Consider the following 25,411-nt stretch of genomic DNA (forward strand, 5'->3'; position numbering starts at 1 on the left):
GAGAACAAAATTCTTAACAGCTTAGTCGCTATCTTCACTATCGGACGAGTCCCTTGACCTTTTCTTATTCTTTCCCTTAGTGTCCAGTCTAGTAGCCTGCGGATTCTTCGGCGGTGCAACTTGATCTTCTTGCCTGACCTCAAAGACATACATTCTTGCCTCGCGGTCTTCTCCCCTCCAGCCCCCTCTTCCCCCATGCTTTCCTTCGATCTCGCCGAGGGTTCGAGCGTGGGAGTATCCGTGGTAAGAGCTCCACGGAAATCTAAAACTCGTGACCACCCGCAAACCGGCGTGCCGTGCAAGATCCTTGATATTCCATAGGGTGTAAGGCTCGCCTTCAAACATGGTCACTAAAATCTGTCCTGGCTCGGTCCTGTATCTACTTCGCCGTCCATGGGCGAGGATATCCTGATCATCCTGCTCGCCCGAGTCTGATTCACTGTCTTCACTTGAGCTCCGACTGTCATCCTCTTCGTCGTCTTCATCATCATCATCGCCGTTCAAGACTTGCGGACGGGCCGACAACAGTGGCACGCAGGCCTTGAAAAAGGCGACAAGTAATTCCTGGTTTGAGCGAACCTGTCGATTCACGTCCGTTGATAGGCCACCGACGTGTGGGAAGTTGAAACATATGATATCCCAAGGACCACCTGTAGTCGGCGCTGGCTCCATCTTCTGCCTATTTTCCTGCCAAGCAGGACGTTTGCGCTCGCGGCGTGCAAAGCCTGTGCGGACATCCTTCCCACCTCCGGCGGGAGATCCGAGTTTTCGCGCATCAACTGCGAAGAGTAAGTTCGGAGCCCGACGCTTGCAGTCTTGTTTCTTATCAGACTGCTCTCCGGCTTCCTTTTTTCCCCGAGTGCTTTCCTTCTCCGTCTCAGATCCATCAGGATCACTCTGTTTTTTCTTATTAGAGAACGAGCTAAGAAGATCCTGGACATGCTGTTTAGCTTGTGGATATTTGCTGTATAGCATCTCTTCTGAGTCGTAGCATGTGGCCAGGATATTCCTGCAACGGTGCTGCACTGCTAGAGAGCGAGCAAATGAGAAGTCCCCTAGAAAACATATCATCAGACTATTTGCAATTCAGGAACTCTGGTACTTGAACCGCAAGACACCAGGGCTCAGCCGAGCCAGCATGAGTACACGGAAGGAAAGGCACAGAATAGCTTCAGGTCAGGTCAATGTCAATACTGATCGCTAGTATACTATAAACTCAACAAAGCCAACACGACGAGTGCCCTCGCAGATTAACACATGCGGGAACATCGCCGCTCGCTGACTCTGTCGGCCAAGCACATGAGACGAATGCAAATAGGGAGAACAACATTGACTTAAGGGCTCTGGACGCTTCAAGTATTTGAGAAGGAAAATCATCAAAAGGAAACTTAAATCTTGAAAAGCAGTAGGGAAATATAAAAAGAGGAAGCGCTCACCCTCACCCACAAGTAGGATACGGTCTCTCCGTCCGAATGGGACAATAGGCCGTCGATGTTGGGCCGGATTCTTTTTGTTCTTCTCCGCTGTACCATTGTTGCCAATGCCACTCTTCTGGGTCTTAGATGTCGAAGATGGCCCCGCAGATGTAGATAATCTCGAAAACGCGTGCATTTTCCGCGCTCCTCTGAAGCCAGGCCCATCACCGCGCTGGGGCCCGTTAGCCCGGACTCTTTTCGATCTGGGCATGTCTCTAAGATATAAACTTGTGTCGTTCAGGTCTTGTCGTCTTCAGGACGGATCTAAACGAAGATAGAATTGAGGACGGAGCCGGTTCTTTGAACTGCCTGGATAACTGGGCCGTTTAGCGACTACTCCCCCATTAAGGTAGGACTCAGATCCGAAGAAGAAAAAATAAAAAATAGTAGTTCCAAACCTGCGCGCGGGCCAATGCATTTCCCGAGATTAATGGATTTCTTGAATTAAATCTCAGGTAGGAAACAGAGATAACTGGCCTGCTCATTTCATAGATTACTTTTTGTTATTTCCTGATTTGATTTCTATTCTGTATTTTTTGAATCCTCAGCAATTTTGACAAAGAACGGACCATGTCACCCAACCCGCTCTATAACCATATTAAAAAGAAGTACAAGGTTGTTATATACATCACACTGTCAAAAAAAAAAAAGACAATTCCACTGTCTTCAACATCTGACCTGTCTGCAGTCTCAACGTCGCGTAAATTGGCATGCATATGAGCAGGTAGTATCAATCAAGACGGGGGAGGGTGAAATGAAAGCCGCGACCAAAATTTTGGGATGAAACAATAATCTTAGCAGAAAGGAGGCAACCTTCCCGTCAGACCGAATACGATGAGGGTAGGTCGAGGTTCCTAGGAAGCTTTATCGACCACAAAGGCCAAAAGCAACAACGGAATTGACCGAAATGCGGACAACTACGTCTGAAAGGGAGTATAGGTACATATCACGTTCATGTTAGGGGCGAGTCCACGTTTGTTTCGGGGAGCTGATTCCATTTGATAACAAGGGCGTCCGTCGTTCATAGTAAGGCACACATCAACGTCTCGCTAAACCTTCACATCAGGGTGAAGTGATTCAGGAGCGCAGAGAGTCTCTCATGCTCTGGCTGCTAGCACTGACGGGGGGGTTCGACATTGGCAGCACACCAGTCTTTGGCTTGGCACTTTGCTTGATCTTGGCAACGGCGTAAACAATTCCACTAATGAAGCCGACAACAATGGCAGAAACGCTGGGGAAAGTGACGGGAGCATCGAAGAAGATCAAGCCGGAGAGTGCGATGGGCAGCTTGTTCAGAGCGCCGACCATGGAATAGGTTGTCGACGAAGTCACGCGAACACACCAAGCGGAGGTGTAGGAGATGAACACGGACGAGAGACCGGAGAGAATCATGGCGAATAAGATGCCATTGCGATCGGCCGGGGGAAAATTGCGCGCGATGTTTGCCGACGACCAGTCCTCCATCAAGAAGGTGAGAACCAGAAGCACAGGGATTGACAGAAGATTGTTGTAGAACATGGCTAAATGAGGCATAAGGTTAGACGCGAGCTCCAAGATTTCGTAGCAGAGATATAGAAACAAGAAGGGACATACTGTCAAAGTCCTTGAAGTTAGTCAACTTGATTCGCTTGCGCATTCCCAGGACGTAGGACGAAGTGCAGAGACAGTTGATCAACATCCAAATATAACCAGCATTGAGAGTCGACACCTTAGCAGTAGCGTCTCCACTACTTTCAACTGCATGCTTGATATCGGCCCACGCAGCGATGATGGAACTGAGGACCATGAGTCCAAACGAAAAGAGAGTCATGCCTGTCACCGAACCGCCAAACCAAAGCACCTCTCCGTAGGCGATTAGGATGATGGTCAGATTCTTAAAGATGGTGTACACAGGGATTGATAGATATTGCAGTGCCTTGGAGCCGGTGTAGATCATGCCAATCAGAAGCAGAGTGATCGGAAACCCTGGCCACAAAGAAGGCCTGTCAGAATGCTTTCCTTGAAGATACCCAACGACGGAATGGGATGCTTACACTTCTTGGCCTCATCCGAATTGAAGTCGCGATATGTAATCAGTTTGCTAGCCTTGCATGTTTGAATCGCCACAATACAGACAATTGACTGGAGTGAAACGACGTTGTCAGCTCAGGCTTGGTGACTTCTACGCCCCGGCAAATCTGACCAACATACCTGCACGCAAAGGAGGAAGAAATTGAGATTGAAATCCGTGCCGGAAAGGACATATTTGTTCATGACAGTCATCAAAATAGACGAACCGCAATAAGCCAGCACAGGCAGGATGGGATTATTGGTAAGCTGCGCAGCTGGAGGACCTCTGGGCTGAACAGCAGGGGCGGGCGCCTCGAAATTCTTATTGCCGTGATCTAACTTATCCATCTCGATGGTATACTCATTCGTTTTCTTGTCGTCCGCCATGGTGGGAGACTGAGAACCGGATTCGAAGACCGAGGAAACAACAAGGAAATATCCGGACGAAATCGAGGAACGAAGGGGAGAATGCTTCAGTGGCACAAAACAGATTGCTGATGAGTCGGATTCGTGAAGGAGAAAGGTAAGATGAACGCAAAAACGAGTGTGAGAAGCAATGAATGATAACACAATATATTATATAGGGAAGAGCCTTGCTTCCTTGTCCACTTCCTTATGTTCCTCCTATTTGAATGAGGTATGTAAGGGAAGGGGGGTTGGTGGGAAATAAGCAGAAGTCCTGATAAGATGAGAATGGTGTATGGAAGAAATATAATCAATCAAATGTTATTATTTTCATTACAGAGGTGTCCCTGTTGCTATTTTTTAATTATGAATAATAATGAAGAGAATTTTCTGCCTCATGATCCAGGCCGCCGTCCCGGAAGCGGCATCCAGGAGAAGGTACGTTGAAAACGTGTACAGGTAATGTACCTGATAATTACATACATCACAAATTACAGTATATTCCATAAGGTACGTTAATATAATTGATACACAAGCACCCAAGCAATGGATAGAAAAGACTGGAGCACATTCGAGATTACTGACAAGGTGCACATTCCACCACTGATGGGCGAGGCTACTTTTGATGATAGGATTAAGGGGAAATTTTATGTTGAGACTTTTCTCATATCTGAGCAGTAGGACTCAACCTCCGTATTGATCGTTATGGGTTGTATCTCCACTGTGCCCTTAACTTTACAATGACAATCGTTTGCTTTTATCAACCAACCCCTTTTGAGTTCTCAAGACACTTCGAACCATGAATTCATCTGCCTCCTGAGCGTTCTTCTAGAACCTAATTCGACTAATAGGTCTAGAGAACAGACCTGTCAGCGCCATGAATCAAGATTCAGAGCAGAAGCACCACCCCGCTCGAGATCTAGACGACGACAATGACGACGATTCCCTGTTCGAAGCGCTCGAGAACGAGGATGACTCGGCCTATCGTGCGCATCGCATTGACCAACTCAATGCCGAATTTTCTGCGGCCAAAAACAATCGATCCTCTTTCCGCGATCCAGCAACCACCCTCGTTGAAGAAGGCCTCTACCCTACTTTGAAAGACGACCAAGCCGTGCTAGACTTCACAACACAGACCCATCGTTGTGTCATCCATTTTGCCCATCCAGATTTCGCCCGATGCGGGGTCATGGATGAGCATATCCGGGCGTTGGCAACGCGACACCATGAGGTGCGCTTCGCGCGCGTCGACGTGCGCAATACCCCCTTCGTGGTGGACAAGCTGAGCATACGAGTCCTTCCTTGTATAATTGGGTTCAAGGACGGGATTGGTGTCGAGCGTGTGGTCGGATTCGAAGGCCTTGGAGAAGGGGGGCGGGACGGGGCTGACAGCTTTAATATCGCGACTCTGGAAAAGCGGCTGCTTTGGAAAGGGATCCTCGCCCAGACGAAGTTCAAAAACAGTGAGGATGATTCTGATATATCTGAGGGTGGCAGTGGCGACGAAGGCTCCAGCAGGAGACGGCCAGGTACTGGGCGACGGACTATTCGGAGCGGAAATGGACGACATCATGGAGGCGATGATGACGATGACGACGACTGGGACTGAGATGGCAGTATGTACCGTTAAGCTCTTTTCCACAACAGCATGACCAAGTTGGTCTGTCTCACCTGAGGAGAACAGCCATAGCTCTGGCTTGCAAATCACAATCTGGTGTGCAAATGATTATAGACATCTCAAGTGTCCAAGGCATATGCAATTAGGCTAATTACTGCCACTCATAAGCATGTTTGGGTGCCTTGTACAGTGAGACTTAGGGGGGAAATGAAAGAATGGTGTCTTCCCCGTCCTCTCGTAATGAGAAGTTAGGTTTTGCCATGTCAAACACATAATGGGAGACAGCAACGCCGGAAAGGCCATTCAAAAGCATATGAAACTTCTTTCTTTTACTAGCCGCTTGAAGAGAATCGCCACATAGGAAAACGAGTAGGAGGACCCTTCAATCATGAGAGACAAGCGGCAGGTCAATCGGCTAATATTGAACCTAAACTGCATGATCATTGAGTAAAGTTACAGGCAATGTGGCTCAAGGCGAATGAGAAACAGGACCGTCTTCGGAAAAAAGAAATCGAATGCTCCATGGAAGCATGGAAATGCCGTATGAATAACAGAAATAACAAGGAAAATTTATACAAGCGGTTCAAACCAGTCACACCACATCCGCCTACCGCTAGAGGAAGCTATTGTTCTTCAACGGGTAAAGTCAACGAGAGAAAGGGAATAGAAACCGGCCGCGTAGCGTTGGCACAAGGGTGCTCGCAAGAAACAGAAGCAAAGAGCTCAGGAAAGCAGGCCTAGATGGCTATGTTCTTCATTTCCCCCAAGACCTCAGCTTCCGAGACCGCAGTTGTCCCTTGGTTAGACTCACGTCTCTGCACCTTTTCTGGTTTGGGTGACTTCTGCTCGTCATACTTATCTGTGAGGTCCTGATTTTCCTTCCCAGAGATTTGGGGTGTAACCACCTCCATCAGATCATCGGTTTCAGGCTCCTTTCTATTTTCTTTGGAAGCATCCTCGGGCATCTCAACTTCAGCGCTTGTGTTCACAGGACTCGTCGCTTCTTCTGTGACACGAGCTAGAGGACTCGAAACGCCGAACTGCGTCTTAGGGCTCTGAGTAGAACCGCGGTTGGGAAATCGGTGAGGAGACCGGCCTCGTTCTTCACTAGGTGTTGGGCTTCCATACGGGGATTCTTTCCCGGGTCGGCTGTTCGTGTTGAGTCCCAGGCCATTTGGCGCCTTGCGCCGAGGGGCTCTTCTGCCATATTTCTGGTCTGTCCTCCAACGCAGAATCTCCAAATAGGGCGGCTCAACATTCTGACCCTTGAATTCCAACAATTTAAGTTCGTTCGTCTCCTCATCTACGTTGACCCTACCACTGCAGATATCATCAGCGACCACAGCAAGGAAAGCAGCCCAAGAGCGAGCGACAACGTATTTGCAGTCGTAATCACGACCGAAAATGATGACCTGACCCCATTTCCCGGCGGGGCCAGGGGCCAAGTCAATCGCAATATTGTTTCCACCCCAATCACGAGCAAGAGGGATCCAGGCAGGGTGTGCGTATGCCTTCTGTACAGCGCCTGGAGGTTGTGAGTCCTGGCGGTCCAGAAGTTCTTGTCTCCAGAGAGGATTCGGGCCTTGCGAAGGAGGTGCCGCAGAGGATGAGCTTGCTGTGGCTTTCGGGGGAGGATTCATCATGGTGGAGTTGCTCAGAAACTCTTCATTAACGGTCCTCCAGTTCTTCCATTCCTGAACGATTTCCTCGCAGTCTAGAAGCATACATCCGAAGATAACGCCTGTGGGGAGGCCAGGGCGCTCTTGACCGTCGTGGATCATGAGGGACTCTCGCACCTCCAAGGGCAGGCTGCAATCCAATTCATGCTCCAACTCATTTATATCGTTTTGAGTGCACCCCTCGCAAAGATTATCGTATAGCTCTTCGTAATTATTTTCCAGCCATCGCTCAATTTTCCGCCATGAATGGACCACCGGGGGCGGAGGCGGAGCTCCGTCATGGAAGCTTTGCATCTGAATCTCCGGGGCACCATCTGCGCCACGTTCAGTTGATCGCCGCTTCTGGGAAGAAAGCGACCTCAGTCCTGGGGAATAGGGACGGTTAGGAGAACCAACTCCGGTAGGGGAACCCGTCCACCCGTTAGAGTTGGAACTTGTAGACCCTTTCGGTTGGTCATCCTCGAATGTATCAGTCAGATCCGGTCGAGACTCAATGGCGCTCGTCGCAATAGATGTGAGGGGCTCATGGCGGCTTTGACTCAAAGGTACATGTCTTCCGGTCCGATATGGGGAGTCGTGGGACGCATGTCGATCATAGGAGGTCATCGTATGCCAAAAGGAGCGCCATGCTGAACCGAAGCTGCTCGAATAAAATCAGACAATTCGCTCAATATCTTTGAGTTCGGATGTATTATGTAGATTAAGAAGGGCTATCTTCTTTTCTTGATTCCTCAGGGGAATTTCAGACAAGTGCGAAGTAGAACTTACGCGTTCGACATGTTGGGAACCTCCACAGCACTAACACCAAGCCGAGGGCGAACTGAATCTAGAAAGTTTGGGATACTCAAGTGTACCGAATGTGGGTCATTTGATTACTGACGCTGGAGGTCAGATAGGAGAAAGGTGATTTGGGACGGAGAAGATAGAGAAGAAAGGGCGAAACGACCAAGACTTTTTCCCCCTCGAGCAAGGGGAAGCGGAGGGGATGCGGTAGAAAGCGCTTGATCCTTTTAAGTTTCCTGATGGAATAAGGAGAGATAGGACGGCAAGTATGGAGTGGTATGGCTGCGTGGATGATATAGAGAAGGAAATATCAACAACGAGAAACCTGATGGAAGTATATGGATTCCAGACGAAAAGAGGTGATGCCGATGATTATTAGTAGTTGATCGACCTTTATGGCACTTGGACAATTGAAGACAAGCCAGAATGCAGAAAGCGGTAGGAATCCTTCACCCAGAAGGAGACGAGCCCATGCGCCAACTGTTATTTTCAAAGACCAATAACAGAGGTAGCTATTTTAACGATCTGAACAAGAGATATGTAGATAAATTATTATCGCTAGGAGACAGGCAATATTCAGGGAGTCTACCAATGTCTCTGTAACTATGGTTGTACGGAGGACCACCGCGGTGAGTACGTATCCTTCACTTTCCCTTCCGCCGTTTTCAACACTTCGTATCTCGAATGTCTACTTTGCTCCTCTTCAATGTCCTCTACGGAGGCTAGCTTTAGCGCGTTCATGTGTGCGTGTTTGGACTGCGGATATTTGGACGAGCCGGTTATCCATGCTTCGATCATTCATTCGCCTTGAGCCCCTGGGACTGTGGAAACTCTCATTTCCTTTTAGGTAGAGTTGACCGACCCATCCATAGCTAATAGTTAACTACTAGTATACAGAGTAGATGATAGGTTCATAGAGAATCAAAGGTTGGTTTGATACGCACTATGTAGAGGACTGACAGACACAATCTAGATAATCCATATGCCACTGGCAACAAACAGCTGAAAACAATCGACCGACACCATTCTGGATGGACCTGCATTCTCCTACCCCCAACGCCTTCCGCTAATAGAACAGTTAGTACACTCAACACTCACAATTGCGGCGATAGATACCGAGATCTTGTGGTGAACTAGGCCGGCTGGAAATGGCGTAGGAAATCGGACGTGAACTGCCTTAAAAGTCAAGACCTGGATCTCTTGTTCCATTGTAAGTCTAACCAAAGTTACAGAGAACTGTTTCTTAACCGGTGGCGTTTTAGCGAAATAATCATCGACAGGCAATTTTAAATGGAGTAGATAGATGCTCATCACTCCATATTCGCCTCTTTATAATCCCTGGTTCCCCGGGCGGCTGACTCAGACACTTGATTGTCCCTTAGGTGAATTTCAAACATTTCCTACCAGGATATGTTTAAGTATTCGCCATGCGTTGGAGTCGTAAGATCTGTCTCTCAAGACAGAATCTAACCTGTCATCTTCACAAGGCAGCGAATACAATGCCAAACCAGTGGACCCATGAAACTAACCAGTGGCATCTATTATTAGGTAACCACCGGGGCGGGGAACGAATGGCACTCTACCTTAGGTATGAAGGCTAGGTACCCACGGTACCTAAGGTAGGTAGGGACCTTCTACGGGGGCTTCCATACAGGTTCTGGACTCGGCCAACCTCACGGTATATGTAGGTACCTTAAGGTAATTTTTATGATGTATTTACTCGGTATTACTGTTACAAACGGATTACACCGAGCGTCTAGCTAGACAAGTTCGTTAAGGTACTAAAGAAACAGAACTCCTTTAAGAGTACGTAGCGGGCATTGTAGACAATATACCCACATTGACTTGACCATGGATCCCCTCTTCCCTAAACTACTCCTGCACCTACTTTGTAGCGCTGTATTAGCGGCAACTCTACTCTACAAATGATGGCCACCAGAATCACAGGCCAACGGTACCAGAGCGGGTGCTGAGAAGGATGTGCATGACTGAGCATGCATCTCCAAGACGAAGACTGAATTTCTTTGCGAAAACTGCGTATAGTGATCGACATGGCGTAAGAGTGACTCGAAGCCATCAAGCTTAAATAGCCAACACACAAAACAGAATATGAGGTAAATCAGGCTAGTCAAATAACGGACTTGTGACACCACAAATCCACTATTGTAGACTCGACCTCGAAGCAAATGCGACTAGCTTCTCACAGCCAGTCTAACCGGAAATGACAGAGGTAAAGCGAAGATGTTGTAAATTGGAAGGGCAAGCGAGCAAAGTTGAGACTGTGAGGCTTCATGGCGCCAGCTGCACACGTTATGCACACGTCAGAGAGACCAAGGGGCAAACGAATTCATGAAATTCAAGGCAGAGGTGGACTGTCCCAAACAAGGCACCTAGAAAACTCTCAAAGGCAACCGGACTCCGGGTTCGATGCAATAGAGGGTATATAGACGCCCCACGAAGGACCCATAAACCCCGCCATTCAAGAGAGCAATAGCTGATGCCAAAAAAAGATTTGCAGAGATAACTCCATTAGATCCCATAGCGAGAAAAAACATCAGTGAAACTTAGGCATAGGAAAGAGACACAGAAAACAAGAAAGAAGATTGAGAAAAGAAGGGAACAAAAACAAGCAATAGTGAGAAATCAAATAGAACGCAGGGCGCAAAGACGCGCTACAGTCCCCGCCGGAATCAATATCGTTCATCATGTGTTCAATCGATCAATCATGAAAACAAAGAAAGTTCTCTCCCGGGTGTATCGTGCAGTTATATCGTCTTAAACCCGTGCGCCAAATCCAACATTTAACGGAGAAGCCCGACAAACGTCAACGTCAAGCGAACGAGCTCTGAATACCGTTCGACGGAAAGCTGGGATTAGCATCGAGTTTCAAAATTCTCCTCAAATCATCTTCCATCTTCTTTGTATCGAGAGGGGGAGCGGAAGTGTCCGCCGGTATTGCCCCAGGCTTGAAGGACTGGGGATGCGGTGGAGCGTAACAGGCTGGCTGCTGCGCAGGGGGTTGAGAGAACTTCGATGACCTATAGGTCTCAAACGGCGAGGGGCTTATCGGATTCATAGAATTCGCTGGAAAGATTCCTTTCTTCATTGTCGAACTCTGAGGTTGTTGGACACTGCTGGAATAATAAAAAGGGGATTGTAGCCCACTCTCGAAAGTTGACCGGCTCTGTTCAGGCGGCATGTCCGAAAAAAGGGTCGCTGGCGGACCCGAACTAGTCCTCATGGGAGTCGCGTAATGAGGTACGTTAGGGCTGAGATTTGGTCGCGTAGTGTGACCAACGGCTTGATTATGGTTTAGAATAGACGCAGTTGAGGGCCTCTGGGGTCGTGGATTCAGCAGCAGATCCTTGAGAGCTTCAGTCTTCGCTCTTCGTTCCTCCTCGTGGAGCTCCGGTGTTGGAGAAGAGGGCGAGCTCGAAGATCGCAACGCGTCCATGCGATCTTTGTAGGACGTGGCGAAAGAAGGCCCGATCTGAGAGTTCCGTCGGCCTGAATTTTCCATCTCTAAAGGAAAAATACCCGCGGAGGCTCCGTTTTTACAGCTGGGTATCTGGTGACGTTGAACTTTAGAATCTGTTCGCGGAGACCGAGTGCCAATATTGGCTTCGGGACTCCGCTGAAGCTGAGAGTTTCTGGCTTCAACAGCAGCTTTGAATAAGAAATCAAGAGGTGTCGACTGTGATTTTTCCGACTGAGGTTGAAAACGTGACCGCGGCTTTGACGGTGTAGTGTCCAGTTCGAGACCAGCTTCGAGATGGTCCCCGTCGATTTCCTGTGCGGGGTCTGATTCTGGCACAGACTTCGAGAAAAAGCTCGGAATTGGGAGCGCCGAAGGAGCAGGCGACGCATGGAATGTTGGGCCCGCATAATGAGGGCTGTCTTTGACTTGGGGAGTACTGCTGGCTGGATGCGAGGATGTGTGTCGGTGTCCGTTGTTGTGCGCTGGCGAGGGTTTAAGGGCGTCGCGTGGCTTTCTGTTTGAGCGGGGATTCTTTCTCTTAGAAGGATTATGAAAATTAATAGATGTATCGGTAACTGGCTCTCCAGGACTCGAGTTCCTCGGTGGCGATGATGGAGGGGTAGTGAGCAAAGCCACCTTCTGGTTAGAAGGGGTGGTTGTTTTCTTCGGGTTGCGCCGGTTGCTCCGAGATCCCTTGGGCGTCGGAGGAGTAGGAGATGTACTCGACATTGCGAATAGATGGCTTAATAAATAGGCAGCCTTTGGAGATTCGCGTAAGAACTTGAAGTGGAACTGATCAATAAAGAGCGAGGTCACGGATAAGAATAACAGCAATGACGGATAAAGCCGAGTCACCGTGATACTGCCCAGCAGTCGATATCAGATACTTCAACGCTAGAAAAACACAGCAAGAGATGACGATATTGATTTCAGAACGTCAAGAGAAATGCAATGGCCAATGCTGTCCGGTCAAGGAAAAGAGGGCAAGCTGAACACAAAGTAAAGAAGGATGGTCTATCAGTCGAGCAGGTTTAGAGAGTCGCAATGGAAGTGACAGGTCGAAACACTTGAGCAGGCGATAGATCTAGATAGGCGAATGCAAGGAGAGAATGGACGCAGGGTAGAGACGCATGTTTCTAGCTGTAGACATTTGAAGTTGGAGTAAACTGGCAAGTGAACGAAACGAACCTTGGGAAGGGCGGGAAGAAGTCGGCTGGGGGAGAGTCAGGGAACTCTAAGTGGGGATCTGCGATGACTAACAGTGCCCAAGCAAACATCAAGTGTGGTCAGGTTATGGAGTAGACTCTACGCCACTTCGGCCTCATTTGGTTCTTGCAAACACAATCAAACAGGCAGTTTCATCTGTCGTGAGGCTCCCAAAACAGCCGCTCCATCTCTTATCAACAGAGGCGCAAGTGCGCAAGATCAGATCATCTCTTTCTCGTTCTACAGCAAGTGGTATGTACCCAACTCCTCAGAGGACCTCTTATCAGTTCTATACTCCTAGTAGAGAGGTATATCGCCAGAAAACTTACGTCAGTACCTAGTCTTCACCGCAACATCCGATAATACCCTGGCATCACTCCCAACTACCTAATTTGAGATTATTGGCCCCTCCTTTGACCCTTTCACAAAACTGCAGTGAGCCTCGGCATCTCCTAGAACGTCTCACTAGGTAGCTAGGGTAAGGAAGATATATCACGATGGCGGATGTGGAGATGAAGGAGGCAACCGCGGGGGCCTCAGCCAAGGGCAAAGGCGTGTCGAAGGGCTCAGAAGGGGCTAGTGACGGCAAGAAGAAGTTCGAGGTCAAAAAGGTACCACTGAATCGATGCATACTTGTCATTTCTGAAAAAGGCTGGTCTAATATACGATTGACGCAGTGGAATGCCGTCGCTTTGTGGGCCTGGGATATCGTCGTCGACAACTGTGCAATCTGCCGCAATCACATCATGGATTTATGTATGTCTTTCACGCCGTTATTTTTGTTTGATGGATGCTCATCTGCTTCGCACAGGTATTGAGTGTCAGGCGAATCAAGGTTCATCAACAACTGAGGAGTGCACAGTAGCCTGGGGAATTTGCAACGTAGGTTTCGCTTTAGTGACTGCTTCTCTTCATCTGGGGCTAACAAATGGTTTGCCTCTCAGCATGCATTCCACTTCCACTGCATATCTCGCTGGCTCAAAACCCGACAAGTTTGTCCTTTGGATAACAGAGACTGGGAATTCCAGAAGTACGGCAGGTAGATTAAAGATACGGGATTTACGCAAGTCTCAGTTTGTGATTGCCCCTTTTCATCTCGCACAACCTAGAATACGGACTCTATCGATCGTTCTAGAATTTGAATCGACATGCGGAAGGACAGTTCGATGGCGGGAAGCGAACCGCGTTGGATGGCGTTCACGGTTTTTCATCAAACGTTGCTTGGCCAGAGCCTTTGATGTGCACATTCAAACTCGTCACGATCGCAAAGATGAGATTGATTGGTACTCGTTGGTCGGTCAAAGGGATTAGTAGGAGATTATGCAACTTTGACACCGTCAACCATGATGCCTGGGCCACCCGCACTCCCTGTCGTGGGAACAAGCCATTTCTCAGGATGCTTGTTGTACATAGGCCAAGGAGGGATAACAGCCAATGCCGTCACTAATGTGCCCGCCAAACCAGTCCAGAGCGTTAAATGTATATCTTCGTAGATGTATCCGATGAGGAAAGCAGCGACCTTTAGGAATGAGGAGAGCTTGTAAGTAAACGAACACAAGTGAACATGGGGATGTAACGAGAGAGCGGTTATATTGATCTTGAATCTGTACTTACTCCTGAAATGATCAAAAGAGCTGTAGAAAGCAGTTCGGCGATGCGCTGGCCGTGGAAATCCTAAATCAGCAAGTTGCCAGATTAGCTTCTAACCCCAGTGGCTAAACAAGACTAATCAAACACGAGTGCGTCCAGGAGGCAACAAACAATTTGGCCTTCGAAAGCATCCTGAATGGGCGCAAGAATATCATCCATAACGAGATATTGCAAGTAATGACTATTATCTGGCTGTCAAATACTCAATATCGGTTTTCGGGCTAGGAATGAAGCTCCAATAACGGTAGAGTTGTTGATCGCCCACAAGGCAGAGCGGATCAAGACTGGCCCGCCCGGGGTTGGCTTGACCGCCTTTGGATAGGTACAGCTAAGGCGGTAACGCCTGAGAGGGGGTTGGATAGGTATATGCCCAGATATATATGCTCTATCTTTTTTTTTTTTTAAACACCAAGTCACTTGTACATGCCAAGGCAGAGTTTTCGACAAAATTTCAAAAAAGTACTAAGATTCTCATTTGTGATGAGACCTGAGCTGGGGTAGGTAAACCCTCCCGGGCTCGGATATTGGCCTGCCCATGATGCATGTAATGAGTCGAGCGACGCCGCACAAGGGCAGAAAATTAGCCCAGCTTAGACATTAACAGGCTTTCGAAAATATTATACAAAACCATGGAACATCTCAAAGAGGATGCCACCTGTCGTCTAGTATATTCCTCTCTTGCTTCCGTTGTCGTAGATATATTGAGTAACGAAGCCTCAACGACGTACTGTGGCGCCGTCTTGGGCAGGCTCCAGTAATTTCCACTGGCAGGAGATGTCGTTGGAAGTAAAGTAGGACATAATGCGGTCCGCGATTTCTTCGAATCTGTCGGTGGCTAGAGCCAGAATTGTAGGTCCTGCACCGGATAGACAAATTCCAAGCAGGCCCGGCTGGGTAGATGGGTTCATGGACTGAAGAATCTCTGTCAAGCCTGGGATAAGTGTCTTCCGGTATGGCTGGTGGACCTTGTCCTGCATGGCCAGGTAAATCATATCTGGGTCTGGCGGAGAGCTGCCCAGTGCTGCGGGAAGCAATGCGGCACGTTGTAAATTGAAAACCTAGCGAAGACGATGCGAATTAGACCGACGAGAGGCGCATCGCCAACCATTTGTCATACGAATGGTTGAGACGGGTGGGACTTACGACGTCTGCTCTCGTGTACGTGGTAGGTAGGACGTTTCGTGCATTGGCAGTGGGCACCACAAAGTCCGGGATAATTGCGATGGCCTTGATTTCCTTGGCCCATTGAAACTTTCGATAATGTCCGATGCCCAGAGGAGGCTCGGGGGGTCTCCTGCCAGTGTCAATGCCACCTGCCGGGGCAGGAAGAACTTCACTGAGCGGGATTTCCTTGCGGGCTACATCCTCAGGTTTCAGCTCATTCAAATAGGTACCGACGAAGCCTCCAAAGAGTGAGGCAGCGACATTATCCGGGTGCCTCTCTAAAGAAGAAAGATAGCCATCAGTAAGAAGGTCAAATATGATATGTCTTATGTGCAACTCAAGCCATATTCAACCCGTGTGGGCAACAAAGCCAGGTTTACCTACCAATCATCAAGCAATAATCCAGTAGCCTGTCCTTGCTCAACCCGAGACGACCTACTTCATTTCCCAACATCACGCCAGCAACCACCGCTGTGCCTGACGAACCAAGACCCCGACCCAGAGGAATGGGATTTACAATATGGACTCGGGTCTCAACAGGAAATGCCCTTTGGTCATGGCATCTAAGTACGTACAGAGCTACACGGGTGATCAGGTTAACCTCCGGGTCCAGGCTAATCTTCTCAGTACTCTTGCTCTGATCTTCATACGTAATCACACAATTCAAAGGGTGCTCGGACGATGATTTGGAAGAGTCAATGGTGACATGGAGCTCGAGGTGAAGAGACAATGCTAGGCCGATGACATCGAACCCGGGGCCGATATTGGCCGATGAACAGGGCGTTCTGATAATAAAGGAGACAGACATCGCAGTATCAGGGATGTAAGTTATGGCCAGATCAACAGTCTGATTGGAAAGGCATGAAAGAAAGACAGGAGTGTGAAAGGAGAAATAATTGGATCAGATGAACAATTTGGCTGGTATCTGTCGATACTGAGCAGCAATTATAGTTGAAACTACCTAGGGAGGAGTGACTCGTTCAATTCTTGGCACACATCGCAGGGGAAAAAAAAAGGTAGCCGACGTCGGGGCTGGATGGAAGGTTACTTAGTACCTCTCTACCTCTTATGGCCTACAGTTATTATCATTATTGGCCTGCAAAAAAACAAAGCCTGATAATAGCAGAAAGCACTTTATAGGCTTTTTTAATTTTTTTTAGTATGAGAGTGCATAGTTATTTGTAGAGTCAGAGTAATGGACTTAGGCTATTTGGTATTATTATTTTCTGGAAATTATTGTTCATCATGATCTTATGCATGACACTACATATCATTTTCCCTAGTCCATACCTTATCTATCTACCTCACCTAGACAGTGATCAGAAATGCAGCGACCCTGACTGCTAATCTGGTGATTGATGTTTTAAGACTACTGCGGAGGGATATCTTTCGGATATCAGCCCTATGACACGATCATACTGGTATTGTGCAGATATATGGAGGAATATTCCGTATTCTGCACAGTACATCCTAACGAATATATAAAGTAACACAGATGACACGGATAGTAAATCTTAGCAATTATACGAACTGCAGTTGTGATACTAGAATGAAGAAGACGAGCTGCAGTTCGCCGCCATATTAATTTATTATCTAATTAGAAGTGTTGAAGATATCTTAAGTCTTCTAGCTTCCACGTGTACCGGTATGATTTATGATTCTAGATTCGCCCCGACTACTTGATTCTGGCATAGATAGTCATTTTAAAGAGAACCCAGTACAGGAAAATCTTTTCTGGTGATAGAATTTTCACGTAGGACCGGGAGAATGTCCCTAAACGGTAGGCGGTTGGCAGGTAGTCTTCATACCTATTATCCTCTGTAGAAAGGTACATGACCGTAGGAACGGGGTAACTGCTGCCTTATTCCTAGGGTATTTGTTTTATTATTACTGACATTTACCTCTACTTAACCATCCCTCATGGATGGAGGTAATTGTAAGTTCTCGCAAAAAAAGAAAAGAAAGATAAATGCTGCTCAATTTTGACATCTACCACTACGGAGTATTTCTTAGACAACTGAACTGTCTCACATCCAGTGGATAAAGGTAAGTTACAACGGATGCGCTGTAATATTCCCGTTATGGTACCATACAATTAGCTTTTTGCCCCTCTTTTTTTCACTATTTTTTTTCCCTCCTTTCCCCATTGTATCAGTGACCTTAGTGTGGTTACCTTTCCTTAAAAACCATCGTCCAGTCTTCCTGTCTTTCCACCTCGAGGACTACTCATTTCAACCCACGTGGGTGTACACCCTTTCCAACTATTTAACTATTTGTCTTTATAGGATTACAGTATCCTATTTATTTCATTCGATTGGATTGTCTTTGATACTGTCTCTGCGTGCAGATCGGTTGTTTGGCCGTTCAGCATCTCTGCTTGGTTGTGGACTGAACTTACCAGTTTCTGTTCCCTTCGGAAAAGCCCTCCGCATCACACAACTCTGCTCATTAACCCATCGCTGGGTTTGAAAATCCTTGTATAATCGTCTCTTTTTGATTTGCGCATATACCGCTTTTACTGGATTGCTAGTTTTTGTTTCTTGGCTGGCTTTTTGTTGACTCTTACGAGCTATATTTCGCTCTTGTTCCAGCGGGATTCCTGCATTAACGTCATCGGCAAAAGGATCTGCGGTGTATCTCGACAAACCTCTGTAAAGAGTCCACTTGTCGACACAACACCCTCTATTATCGCAATCCTGGAGCGACAAGGCTCCTATCCTCATTACACAGTCAAGTTGGCGGGGACTCGCTGCAACCGGACCTCTTTCCTCCACCCTCTTTTGGGCCCCAAGTTCAGGGTCTTCTGCGGGGGCGACACCAGACCCCCATAACTAGGCTTACATAGCAAATTCTCAATTCTGGCACAAACAGGTACATCGGGAATGCCAGGCCCTCTAGAGGGGTCTGGCTAATGGATGGAGGAGCGCTATTTTTCGGAGTGCCTTCATTGTCTGTCGTCCTTCCTCGCTTGAACGTCAAGAAACGAATCAATCACCTCCACAAAGCCCTCACACCTCCGCTTTTCCTAACGTCATCGCTCGACCAACTCTTAATACCCGTGCTTGCGACGAAGTCAAACCAACAACAATGTCTGAATCACCTAAGTCCGAGAAGTACATGTGCCTGACCCGGTTCAGCACGCCAGTTCCCGAATTAGATGATCATCGATTCCAACTCGATTCCCCACCTCGGATCGAAGCTACTGCTGATATCTCACTGAGTCGGCAAAACACTACTCAGCATGCCTACCCTCAAGAGACGCCTCAGCGACCCGATTTGCTCTCAATTCAAGATGCGCTTCGGGAAGCGGGGTCGCTTTCCCGGGATTTCGAGCAAGCTATACTGGACGATGATCGATCAGGCAAAGATGTCAATACTCTGGGCCGTCGTTTCTCCGTTGACCTAACCGGTAATGTCCGCCATGGCCGTACGTGGAGCCGAACCCACCAGGAACTTGCGAATATCTCACGGGAATCATCTCCCTCAGCTAGATCATCGTCGCCTCCGAATTCGGTTGAAGCGTTCGCAGACCCCCGCCGCCGCGAGCGTGCGAATACACTGGAGAGCCATGCGGCTCCAGATCTCGAGGCCATTCTGCAGCGCACAGTGTCCGGAGGCACTCATCCCCGCCGTCCGACGTTTAGTAACGCAAGTGCTATTAGACCGCAACCAGGCGATATTCAGCTAGAACCAAGTGACGAGACTTGCGTTCCGACTTATGAGCAGCCTGGCAGGATCCCGGTGATCGACTACGAGGAATTGGAGGAATTTGTGGCTCTGAGCCGGCAAATGAAGCCCTCGACTACTCGGCGTAAGCAGAGTCTAAGCTCTCAAAGTCGGGGACCTCGCATTTTCTATGATCTGCGTCCAGGGGTTCGGAAGTCTGATGTTGAAGGTGAGAAGCGTTCTTCGAGTGCTGATCGCTCTTGTTCGGACCTCATGGACGCGGATTTGAAGACAGCCGATAAGGTCTATGCGAACGTCGTGGATGGAAAGGACATAGTGGAAAAGCTTCAGAATGAGAACGAGCCGACCCGCTTCGGCTTTTTCTCATCCGAGTCCCAGAGCACTGTGCATGCGGCGGAGCTAGGGGACCTTGTGCTCCCTGGTGATACTTTCCGGGATCTCTTTCAACTTGGCCCGGAGGGAGGTGTGTGGTGGTTGGACGTACTCAATCCAACGGAGGAAGAAGTTGCCGCACTCTCGCGGGCTTTTTCCATCCATCCACTGACTACGGAAGATATCTTGACTCAAGAAGCCCGTGAAAAGGTTGAGCTCTTCAAGCAATATTACTTTGTCTGCTTCCGGACATTCTATCAGCTCGACAAGACAGACGAACGCTTCATGGAGCCCGTCAACTTCTACATGGTTGTTTTCCGCGATGGTGTTCTCTCATTCTCATTCACCGAGAATCCACACGCGGCAAATGTCAGGAAGAGAATTGGGAAACTCCGTGATTATGTGTCCCTCAGTAGTGACTGGATATGTTATGCCATGATGTAAGTCGCAAGGGCGTGATTCCTAATGAGACCATCTGTACTAACGTTGGCACAGTGACGACATTGTTGATAGTTTTGGGCCTGTCATCCGAGAGATCGAGATCGAATCGGAGGCAATTGAGGACCTCGTTTTCATCGCGCGCGTCGACGATTTTGAATCCTTCTTACCACGGATCGGTGGCCTTCGTAAGAAGGTTATGAGCTTGATGCGCCTTCTAGGTGGCAAAGCAGATGTCATTCGTGGTTTCTCCAAGCGTTGCAACGAGCAGTACTCCGTCACTCCGCGTGGAGACATTGGCCTGTACTTAGGTGACATCCAGGATCACGTGGTGACCATGATGTCAAACTTGGCCCACTTCGAGAAGATGCTCAGCCGCTCACATACCAACTATCTTGCGCAGCTCAATGTCACTAACCTGGTGCTGGGCAATCATGTCAATAAAGTCCTGAGCAAGGTGACGCTGATTGCTACCATGTTGGTACCGATGAATCTGATCTGTGGTCTGTTCGGAATGAATGTCCGAGTTCCTGGTGAAGGGCAGGAAGGCCTGGGATGGTTCTTTGGCATTGTGGGGGTCATTGCAGCCGTTATCGTCCTCAGTGGCATAGCTGCTCGGTATTACAAGCTTGTTTAGATGTATAAGTTTTAGTTGCCGTCTATGTGTCCTATAATAACCAAGTATATACGGTTTTCGCTTATAATGCATTGCACTATCTGTCTTCCTTGAACTAGTCGTTAATATCTACTACTGTAACTAAAAACTACCACCCGACTGCGCACGTTGGTCTTTGCATGATAGGAGATGATACGATTATATGGAGGGTCGGTGGTGATCGAAAGTAGAAGAGTGGCTGTGCCGGTTTTGTGGCGCAGATTCCTTCGAAGTCGCGAACTATCAACAGAGGAGTGCCGCTTGTCTAGATCAGAATTTATTGAGACCGAGCTGCTTCTATTGCTTCGACAGCTCCCGCCACGAACTTCCCGCGAATGTGTCCATAGCGTTGCTTCTCGCAAGTGTCCCGCCATGAGAGAAAAGCTATTGCCTTAACTCCTGTTGATTCTGTAATTTTCGAGCCTGAGGTGGATATCGTCCTTCGGAGCTCAGTCGGTTGATGCAACTATCCATGCGGACTGATTTTTCATCTATGCATTACCTTTCAGCTGAATATTTCGGCGCCTTAATATTATTATACGGCCCTCTCTTTCTCGTCAAGCCGTGCCTTGCTCTTGATCCGCCCTCGGACTCCGCCCTCTTGATCTCCAGCAACGACACGAATGTAATTTACCACGACATCGCAGAACAATTCACATTCCCCCATGGATCATACAGTGGGCTTGAGGTTCAGGATACCGTGAGCGAAAATGGAGAAACTCGAGGTCTCGACCTTATTCGCCGGGTTCCGCCTGGCGTATCATCTCTAGGGAACAATCAGTTCAAGACCAGCGATATCAAGCTCGGAGAGACTCAATGGTGGTATTTTCCCAAGGAATCCGTGAATGGCAAGAAATCTAACGTCACATCCGGGCTCCCTGAGAGGATTTCTGTTGACGGGACAAGCCAGCAAACTGTCAGTTCGGACGAACTTCGGAAGCGCGACGGAGACATCGTGAAGCGCTCGACCTCCGTATATCTCTCTTTGACGATGTGCTCGAAGCCCGAGATCAACAATACCAATGGCACTATTCCTGACTCTGTCCCTTCATTACCGGAATTGAATTTGTACGTTTCTACCTCGGAGTCACTCCAAAAACCGGGCCCGGGACAAGATAGCTCAAAGCAGGAAGTGTTCACGGCCAATGAGGGCTATGTGGGAGCTTCTGTGCAGGCAGATGGGGATATTTTCATAGGCGTCGCAGTGCAGAATTCGACGGCGTACTCGGGGGGCTACACATATGAGATTGCTGCCTCAATCGACGCTTACTTTCACAGCGTTGTGGACGAGCCATTTCTACATTTTGTTGACGCGGACATCCATGCTGCACTCTTGACAACAGACAATTTGACCCTTTCAGAAGAGGGGAGCGAGAATTATCAACAGTGGATGAATCTAACACCGCCGTTCACGATGTTTGCTCATAATGTGAATGATACGGCAATCTCAGGTCTTCAACGGTCATACTGTGCTCTTGAGCAATTAGCCCAGATTAGAGAAGGTGACCACGGGGTCGAAGGTGGGATGACGAACCGTGGTCTGGGCAAGAAACCTAAGGAGCAGTTCTACATCACCGGCCTCAACCGGACTTCCAATTATTCTGGAATTCTCGCAATGGATGGAAACTCCACCAACTCAGGGAACGGGATCGTTGGTGGGGGAGGGAGGGTCTGGAAACCCATGTACTTTGCAACCAAGTCAGGTGAGCAAGCCAACAGCCCGTGCTCTTCTTTGGTGTCGAACGAAGGTGCTGACCTGGAGCAGATGACAACTGTGCCGTCCTTTTCAACCTGACATTCTGCTCAGAAGTTGCGTATGCAGTCCCATCAAACCCTGATCTTGGGATCGCACAACTTGGTGCGAAATACGACAAATATGCCGAGTCTCTGTACAAAAACTTTTCCTATTCCCTGGATCAGATCCAATGCAACGCAACCAACGAAACCAGCTTCTCTTTGGCTGTGAGTTGCAACGACTGTGCGGATGCTTACAAGCAATGGCTTTGTGCGGTGACCATCCCCCGTTGCGCCGACTTCTCGAGCAACGGTGTGTTTCTCCAGGTCCGAAATGCGGGCCAACAATTCATCAACGGCAGCTCTCTCAGCCCCACCGACCCCAGGCGCAGGGATCCTGCGCAGAACAAGTCGCGCAATTCCATGATAGACGATCAGATCCGCCCGGGCCCTTACAAGGAGATCTTGCCGTGCCAGGACATCTGCTACAGCTTGGTGAAGCGCTGCCCCGCCGCCCTTGGATTCAGTTGTCCCCAGGGTACGCGGCTCAATTCTGCCTACGGCCAGCGCGGTTCGAGCAGCGAGATCACCTGCAGCTATCCGGGGGCAGCGTATGACTTGAATGCCGGACGGTCCCTCCGCGAGCCTCTGGGTTGGCTTTTACTTGCAACGGGGAGCTTCTGGTTTTCTTTCTGGGCTCTCAGAGTGGACGTTTAGGTGCATTCTCTTTTTCAGGTTTCTTCCCATTGGAGCGAATCGCAGCGCAGAATAATCATGTTTTTGATCCTGGTTTCGATGATACCCTCCCTGTCTTAAGATCTATTGTTTGCTATCTGTTATTGAAAGTTTACCATTGTATAGCTAGTTGAATTGCATTTTCTACATAATTCCCATGGACTTTAGCTACCAAGATGATACAAACCCTGACATGGTTGCAACGGGGCATGGCCCCCTCCGCATGAGTGCATAGCAACCTTTTCGGAGATTGTGATCTTTTTATATCATGATCAAGAGAAGGGCATCTGCCCTGTGCGATTTAGAATAACTGACTACCCGCCTCGCAATGCAACCCACCAGCAACGCCAAACATCCCAATTATCCGGGGAGAAATCCAGCAATCATAATGTAATGGTCCAAGGGAAGAAATAAGACAGATCTTGCAGGCTCGTAGGAAGAGGTCAACAATTATTTAGCTTTCCTCGGAGTTGGAGTCCACATATTCCTCAGACTCGAGGAGGAGCTTGCTGCCGGTCGAGGTGTGCTTCCAACCTGTTGCAGTAGTTTCTGCGCCGCAGGGGTCAGAGCCTTGCCCTGTCCGCTGGACGCAGCAGCCGCAGGGGTACGTAGCCCAAAATCCAACCGAGGGCTGCTCGCGAAACGCGGCGTTACGGGCGTTCTAACCTCGCGCGCCGCCTTCTCGGCGCGTTTCGTTCTTGCTACCCGGTCGACCATGCGGTGGTGCAGTTCTTCGCGTTTACGGTTCTCCCTGATCGAGAACGGGTTTGGGGTAGAGTCGCTCGCCCCGAGCAGGCGAAGATCGTCACCTGACAAGGATGTTAACTCTGAGGTTTCCGCGGCAGCATGGTCGTAGTCCGGTTCGGGCTCGTCCTCGTCGACAAAAGCATATCCGTTAACCCGTGGCGTCTCTCCCCCGCCATATACCGCTTCGGATTCGGTGAGTCGGGGCCGGCCGGCAATGGCATCTTTGATGGCGGATATCGATGGCGAGGGAGGGACGTCGTTGCCCTCATGCACACCTGGCTCCGGTAGCCTGGTATTCTCGTGCACCACTCGCTTAGGCTCCGCGCGCGAAACCGATTCAGCCTTTTGTGAAATTGTCTCATGTGTATCCTCTATCGAAGACGGCATGAACATGAGCGAGTTCTCCGGTCTGGACTTCCACGTATCCGGCTTCGCGGGCCGGGCGTCCAGATCCGTCTTGATCGCTAGCCGTCGCTCAGTACTGCCCCCCTGTGCTGCGATGCGTTTCGCTTCCCGTTGTCGGTGGGCAATCTGCCGAGCCGTAGGAATCTTGTTTCCACTCCAGAGCCAGGCATACTTCTCCTGGCGCTTGGCATTCTGTTTGTCCAGCAGTTTATTGAACGACTCGTTGTCTTCGCTGGTGTATTTGGCCTGGAATGCCATGAGTCCCAGATTGGAGACGTCTGGGATATCTTTTGGAGCGGACTCAGACATTGCAGTCGTCGTCGTTGAGATCACCGATCTCGGCGTATCACCTTGCCGGCCGGTCGGGGTGTCATGCGGTCGTTCTGTACCATCGAGGCGCGGAACGGTGCGAGCTCTGCCGGGAGTCTTTAACAAATCCGTGAGTTTCTTTTTGGAACTCATAATCCACGCTTTGTCCTTCGATTCCAGCGCGTCAAGGTACTCCTGCTTCACTTGCTCCTCCAGCAGTCCGGGAAAGTAGTCACGAGCAATAATCTGCGATAAGGCATTCGTGTAGACATCTTCGTCCAGAACCGTGGCTGGCCGTTTGATCCGCTTCGGTGGAGGAGGAGGAGGAGGCATAAGACTTTGTTCGCTTTGACGTTTGGTCAACGCTTGCGATGGAGTGGAGACCATATTGAACGACTTCGAAGGGTGGGCTGCGACGACGGAAAGTCAAGAAAAAGAGCCTATTCAGATGAGTGGCTGACTAAACGAGAGTCGCATGCTGATAGCCAGTGACCGCATGGTTTCCTTGTGCGTCCTTCCTGCCTTCCTTCCCCTCTTCCTTTCTTTCTTGCTTTCTTTCTGCCCTTTTTTGGAGGAAAAGTGGAAGGTTGAGCGGGTCTGGATTCTGGAGGTTGATAAGACCGCGGAAGTGGCGTCTGGCGGATAACGACGTCACGTTATTTGGGCCGATGGTTTACCCCAGCTACAGTTGTACCTATTCGATACCTTTAATGGACAGCAACTTTTCTGTACAGAACAATCAGATGGACCTGACAGCATTGCGGATAATACCTAGAATTCATTCTTCGTTTGCTTCTCTCCAAAGTTAAAACAGGAAAGCGG

At 48.9% G+C, this 25,411-nt stretch overlaps 9 protein-coding genes across 9 annotated transcripts; 3 read left to right on the plus strand and 6 right to left on the minus strand.

The window, feature by feature from the left end:
* Positions 1-21: 21 nt before the first annotated feature.
* Positions 22-1,686, minus strand: ALT_6369 (25S rRNA (uracil2634-N3)-methyltransferase; the record flags this gene model as incomplete). The annotated part of the gene is made up of 2 exons (XM_033562476.1): positions 22-1,055; positions 1,437-1,686. The coding sequence occupies 2 exons, from the start codon at positions 1,684-1,686 to the stop codon at positions 22-24; spliced, it is 1,284 nt and encodes a 427-aa protein (XP_033418367.1).
* An 866-nt stretch (positions 1,687-2,552) lies between these two features.
* On the minus strand, positions 2,553-3,911 carry gmtA (GDP-mannose transporter; the record flags this gene model as incomplete). Its single annotated transcript, XM_033562477.1, has 4 exons — positions 2,553-2,995; positions 3,069-3,440; positions 3,509-3,596; positions 3,666-3,911. 4 exons carry the CDS (start codon positions 3,909-3,911, stop codon positions 2,553-2,555), a joined length of 1,149 nt encoding a protein of 382 aa, XP_033418368.1.
* Positions 3,912-4,806: 895 nt separating this feature from the next.
* ALT_6371 (thioredoxin domain-containing protein) lies at positions 4,807-5,538 on the plus strand (the record flags this gene model as incomplete). The annotated part of the gene is made up of 1 exon (XM_033562478.1): positions 4,807-5,538. The coding sequence occupies one exon, from the start codon at positions 4,807-4,809 to the stop codon at positions 5,536-5,538; it is 732 nt and encodes a 243-aa protein (XP_033418369.1).
* Positions 5,539-6,284: 746 nt separating this feature from the next.
* On the minus strand, positions 6,285-7,832 carry ALT_6372 (SMI1/KNR4 family protein; the record flags this gene model as incomplete). Its single annotated transcript, XM_033562479.2, has 1 exon — positions 6,285-7,832. One exon carries the CDS (start codon positions 7,830-7,832, stop codon positions 6,285-6,287), a length of 1,548 nt encoding a protein of 515 aa, XP_033418370.1.
* A 3,007-nt stretch (positions 7,833-10,839) lies between these two features.
* ALT_6373 (proline-rich nuclear receptor coactivator motif-containing protein) lies at positions 10,840-12,216 on the minus strand (the record flags this gene model as incomplete). Its single annotated transcript, XM_033562480.2, has 1 exon — positions 10,840-12,216. One exon carries the CDS (start codon positions 12,214-12,216, stop codon positions 10,840-10,842), a length of 1,377 nt encoding a protein of 458 aa, XP_033418371.1.
* Positions 12,217-13,190: 974 nt separating this feature from the next.
* ALT_6374 (SCF ubiquitin ligase complex subunit HRT1) lies at positions 13,191-13,736 on the plus strand (the record flags this gene model as incomplete). The annotated part of the gene is made up of 4 exons (XM_033562481.1): positions 13,191-13,304; positions 13,371-13,449; positions 13,505-13,575; positions 13,638-13,736. 4 exons carry the CDS (start codon positions 13,191-13,193, stop codon positions 13,734-13,736), a joined length of 363 nt encoding a protein of 120 aa, XP_033418372.1.
* A 275-nt stretch (positions 13,737-14,011) lies between these two features.
* ALT_6375 (homoserine kinase) lies at positions 14,012-16,315 on the minus strand (the record flags this gene model as incomplete). The annotated part of the gene is made up of 5 exons (XM_033562483.2): positions 14,012-14,212; positions 14,308-14,367; positions 15,072-15,401; positions 15,487-15,785; positions 15,892-16,315. 5 exons carry the CDS (start codon positions 16,313-16,315, stop codon positions 14,012-14,014), a joined length of 1,314 nt encoding a protein of 437 aa, XP_033418374.2.
* Positions 16,316-18,594: 2,279 nt separating this feature from the next.
* Positions 18,595-23,110, plus strand: ALT_6376 (magnesium transporter CorA family protein; the record flags this gene model as incomplete). The annotated part of the gene is made up of 5 exons (XM_089600062.1): positions 18,595-19,318; positions 19,379-20,006; positions 20,062-20,622; positions 21,272-22,362; positions 22,425-23,110. The coding sequence occupies 5 exons, from the start codon at positions 18,595-18,597 to the stop codon at positions 23,108-23,110; spliced, it is 3,690 nt and encodes a 1,229-aa protein (XP_089455524.1).
* A 468-nt stretch (positions 23,111-23,578) lies between these two features.
* ALT_6377 (splicing factor ESS-2 family protein) lies at positions 23,579-24,976 on the minus strand (the record flags this gene model as incomplete). The annotated part of the gene is made up of 1 exon (XM_033562486.2): positions 23,579-24,976. One exon carries the CDS (start codon positions 24,974-24,976, stop codon positions 23,579-23,581), a length of 1,398 nt encoding a protein of 465 aa, XP_033418377.2.
* Positions 24,977-25,411: the final 435 nt, after the last annotated feature.

Source organism: Aspergillus lentulus, assembly GCF_001445615.1.
Source record: "Aspergillus lentulus DNA, contig: Alt12, strain: IFM 54703, whole genome shotgun sequence".
Lineage (NCBI taxonomy): Eukaryota > Fungi > Ascomycota > Eurotiomycetes > Eurotiales > Aspergillaceae > Aspergillus > Aspergillus lentulus.